Source organism: Xyrauchen texanus, chromosome 6, assembly GCF_025860055.1.
Source record: "Xyrauchen texanus isolate HMW12.3.18 chromosome 6, RBS_HiC_50CHRs, whole genome shotgun sequence".
Lineage (NCBI taxonomy): Eukaryota > Metazoa > Chordata > Actinopteri > Cypriniformes > Catostomidae > Xyrauchen > Xyrauchen texanus.
In genome coordinates this window covers 11,970,901-11,975,477 of record NC_068281.1, presented here as the reverse complement: position 1 = coordinate 11,975,477, position 4,577 = coordinate 11,970,901, and the positions used below count along the sequence as shown (strand labels likewise).

At 39.7% G+C, this 4,577-nt stretch overlaps 1 protein-coding gene across 1 annotated transcript; it reads left to right on the top strand.

Moving 5' to 3' along the window:
* Positions 1–447: 447 nt before the first annotated feature.
* On the top strand, positions 448–1,830 carry LOC127645102 (putative nuclease HARBI1). Its single transcript, XM_052128632.1, has 4 exons — positions 448–880; positions 1,046–1,161; positions 1,263–1,374; positions 1,457–1,830. The coding sequence occupies exons 1-4, from the start codon at positions 448–450 to the stop codon at positions 1,828–1,830; spliced, it is 1,035 nt and encodes a 344-aa protein (XP_051984592.1).
* Positions 1,831–4,577: the final 2,747 nt, after the last annotated feature.

Below are 4,577 nucleotides of genomic sequence, written 5' to 3'. Positions count from 1 at the left end.
GGATGAGTTTCATACAAGATCTGGCAACTGGACAACCTTGGAATAATATATTGATGTGATTATTCATATAACGAGGTTTGGGCCATATAAATTACGGGAGTTTCCCGGGAGAAATAAAAAAAACGGAAGACGGGTGTGAAATACGGGAGACTCCCGTGGAAAACGGGAGTGTTGACAGGTATGGGGCCTGTACCATGAAGCCGGTTTAGGTGGCTGGCCAGCTATGTTCCAGTTTAGCTTCCGCCAACCCTGGGTTTTAGGTACTATGAAAGTAGCTCGGCTTTAATCGGTGTTCGTTGCCATGGTATCTTACGCTGCACGGCTAACCTGCTCCGGGGCAGGTTATGTTCTGGATTCAAGATCTCAGACTGAAGTTTGACCAATCAGCTGTGAGCAAAGAAACATATAGGTGACGCAACTAATTCCCAGCGTCTGTTCTCTGCTGCAATGGCTTCACCTTTTCTCCCAAATCCTGTGGACATCTCCGCGCAAATTGTTAGACGAGCACTTCGTAGGGAAAGAGTTTTTAGGGACAGACAAAATCCATCTGACTTTCCCGATACTTACTTGTATGAAAGATACAGATTTTCCGCGGAAGGAATGTCTTATCTTTGTGAACTTCTTGAGCCGCACATAACAAATGTGACTCGTCGAAGCCATGCCCTTACTGTACCGCAAATGGTATGTATTGCGTTGCGTTTTTTGGCAAGTGGTACATACTTGTATGCGGTCGGTGATGCAGAGAATCTAGGGAAAAACACGGTCTGTCGGACCATTCGCAAGGTGGTCCTCGCTCTGCAGGGGTACATAAATAGCTTCATTGTGTTCCCTGGACATTTATCGACCATGTCCATAAAAGAGGGATTTTATAAAATTGCCGGTAAGATATCTTGATTAGGTTAAATTTGTTTATATGATGTCACCCTTCACGTTCGTTTTTTTTCTTCTGCAAAAAAGCACATTTCATACTTAGAAATATATAATGCAATAGTCTACAGTAGCTGTTAAGAATGATTTTAATATATATTTTTAATTCCTATGATAGGATTCCCTAGAGTCATAGGAGCAATAGACTGCACACATGTTGCAATCTCCACAGCTCTAGGAGAACATGAGGCAGATTATGTGAACAGAAAGTCCTTTCACAGCCTTAATGTTCAGGTATTTGAAAAATGTGAAGTTATTTTTATTTGCATTGAGATCAATCTTTAAATAAGTAACTAACAGATAGGACAATTATTTACTGTACATTTCATCTGTAGATGACTTGTGATCATGAATGCATGATCACAAGTTTGGATGCCAAATGGCCTGGCTCAGTGCATGACTCACGAAATTTCCGTGAGTCTATTTTGTGTCAGCGCTTTGAGGAAGGCAAGTTAAAATTGGTACAGTACACTTTAAAGTTTTAATTTGAAAAGCTTACACAATTTTTCCCTTTTCTGTTCTATGACAGGGCTTTTTGATGGCCTGTTGGTAGGAGATAGAGGTTATGCATGCCAGAGGTTTTTGCTAACCCCCTATCCTGACCCTCAGACAGGGCCACAAAACCGCTTCGATGTGGCCCTCAGTAAAACCAGGGTCAAGATCGAGATGACCTTTGGCATCCTAAAGGCACGCTTCAACTGCCTTAGGCGTTTAAGAGTGTCACCAGAGCGGGCATCACAGATAGTGGCTGCATGTGCCATTCTGCACAATATAGCCACTATCAGAAAGGAGCGAGTACCACCACAAAACCAGCTTCTCCCTGATGAAATTGACCCCATCACAATTGACCACCCAGCTGGCGCAGCTGTCAGAGATGCAATCACAACACAATATTTTACTTAATAAAAGCACACTGACACTGCTGATAGGTCTCAAACTGTTTTATTGGTCATGTGGCTAGGGAGGAACGAGAGAAAGAAAAATGACATTAATAAACATTCATAGTGTTCATACAGGGTAACTTGGTTTAAAAAAAGTTCACATACTGAGATCTGTTTTTTCTAGCTGTTTGAGCTCCAATTTAATTTTTTTAATTTGGAGCCTCCTCAGCACACAATCCAGCTCCTTCAGTGAACAGTCTAGTTCTAGACTCCTTTTGTAAAGGGCCCTGACTGAGTCTGTTTCCACCTGAAACAATTCCACCACAAACAATCATTACACGTTTTCTGGAGGTTGATCAAATCACAAAAAGTGGCATGACTTTCTACAAACATAGGACTGACTGTAATTAAGGGTTTAAAGCATTACCTTGTTCACATTCCTTCTGAAGCCCATTGAGGTAGAGGCTTCAGTTTCTGGGGCAGGTTGTGAAAAATCCTACAATAAAAGAGATGTGTAAGAGCCAGTCATTTAATTATGACATTCAAATGTGTGCTATAATAAAAAGCCCAGTGCATTCACCTCAGTAACTGTCTCTGAAGACACAGACAGAGTGTCTTCATTTGGTTCACCCAATAAATTGAAGGCCAATTTAAATCAAAATTGTTATAAAGCAGGTTATGTTCATTGTGTTCTGTCTGGTGTACTGACCTCTGTGCGCATGTGTGCTGGCTTCAACAGGGACACTGTATTTCCCTCTACTGTGCAGAACAGAGAGTCAGCCATATTTAACTTTTTTTTAAAAACATTAGTAATGCATTGCACACACATACCCAGTGCCACTTGCTTAGAGGAGCCAGCACCAGGGTCAGACTGTACAGCACTTGCAATCCCATCCATAATCGGCCGCCCCTTGTTGATACTCAGTGCCAACTCCTCCGCCACAGTGTATTCTGGAGGAGGTGGCCCTCCCCCAGTTTTCCTTATGTCACACTTTTTTCTGTTTGCTACAAACAAGTGTTTGTGATTAAATGTTCACAAAAGTAATAAAAGGTTTTGGTAAATACTCACCACTTTGAATTATATTTTTATATTTTGTTTTGATCTGCTGCCAAGAACGTTTGGAGTTGGGGTTGCATCTAAAAATCAATGAATATCAATCTTTCTTAGGATGTAATAGCCTACACATTCACACTTTCCATACACCCCCCACACACACACACACACGTATGCATGTATATATCAGCACGAATACACATTTTAATTTTAGCATTTAATACATTTTTAATATGATTATCCTACATAAATTTACATTAATTGTTTAACTTAGCCTACGCATTAACGCAATCAGCAATCTTCCTCCAAGATTGTTCTCTTGCTTTGGCAGCAGATACAGTGTTACTGCGTGCTTGAAAAACACTCCTATATTCTTCATATTTCTGAATAATAATCTCTTGCGCCTGCGCGGAAAAATATATAGCTCTCGCTCTATCCATATCGAACGCGATTGGTTGTTCAGTGTCGACGTCACTCTTTTATGTGCACGCGCGTGTGGAGTAATCATAGCTTAAGGATCAAAGCCTGAGTTGACAGAGAAAGTTGATGAGCTGCGTCATGGTACCAATAAAGCCTGATTGCATCGGTTTGGTTTTGTCGACTCAAAACCAATCCTGTAACCCCGAGTTTGTTCAACTACCATCATGGTACAGGCCCCTGGTGTGGATGCAGCATCATTCAAAATAAATAGTTTTTAGTTACAGATGCCATTGTAGAAATTATTCATTTAATCCAAGAGTGAATGTGTCCAATAACAAGATGGTTACTGAGATTAAGCGAGTAGTATTCAATTCTAAAATGGCAGCCCCCCTGAGGGTACCCACTCTATGTAGAATAAAAAAACTTTTTACAAAATTACAATTTAGTTCTTTAGGAGTAAAACGTTTTAATGAAGAGAAAAGACAAAAAAAAAAAAAAAAACATTACGGAGTTCCCCTTTAAATTAAGGCCAGTCAACAGTATTACTTTATTATGCGAGTTTATAGTGTGATCTCATTAATTGAAATGTGCAGGTATTTGGGTATGTTTGTGTTGTTCTGGCTTCCGGATCTCACAATATGGTCAGACAAGGAGTTGAAGGAGGTGGTGCATATAAAACAATTGCTCAAGGAAACTTGCATCAAAGTAAGAGCAAGTAGATTTTCCTGGAATTGAGTTGTGCTTCCATCGTGTGGTAGAATAATATATTGCAACGAGAGGAGTTTCAATTCCCCCAAAGAGAGGTTTAACATGCTTACAAAACTTAACAAAAAGCTCCATTCTGCTTCCATGGCATTTTTGGACATGCTAACATAGTAATGACATTGCCACGTTACCACATCCAGACAACAATCCAAAGGTTTTCTTTGAATGACATTTGGGTACCATGTAAATACCATGGGGTATGTGAATATGGTAATACCACAACAAAACCCTGGCACTGCCACATTATTTTCTGTAAGGTTACGGGTGCTGCAACTAGTGGACAGTCAAATAATTTCCTTTAAGAAATAATAATAACACACTGAATTATAATTAATTCCAGATCTTAATGAAATTCTGACTTCTGGACAACAAACTCCCAAGTGTGTTTTGACAAAACAGACCACAATTATGCCTGTAATAAAAAGAAGTGATGGATCTTGAGTAATTTATACAGTATGTCCTTTATAGGACTGTGCTTAAAAAAATAAAAAGGTGTGTTAAACAATTTAAATAATCGAAGCTTTCATTTG

Bases quoted from the DNA above. Each gene is read 5' to 3' on its own strand.
- LOC127645102 (XM_052128632.1), top strand. From the start codon at position 448: ATGGCTTCACCTTTTCTCCCAAATCCTGTGGACATCTCCGCGCAAATT. The intron at 881-1,045 runs GTAAGATATCTT...TTCCTATGATAG, and splicing joins GGGATTTTATAAAATTGCCG to GATTCCCTAGAGTCATAGGA. The intron at 1,162-1,262 runs GTATTTGAAAAA...TTTCATCTGTAG, and splicing joins TTCACAGCCTTAATGTTCAG to ATGACTTGTGATCATGAATG.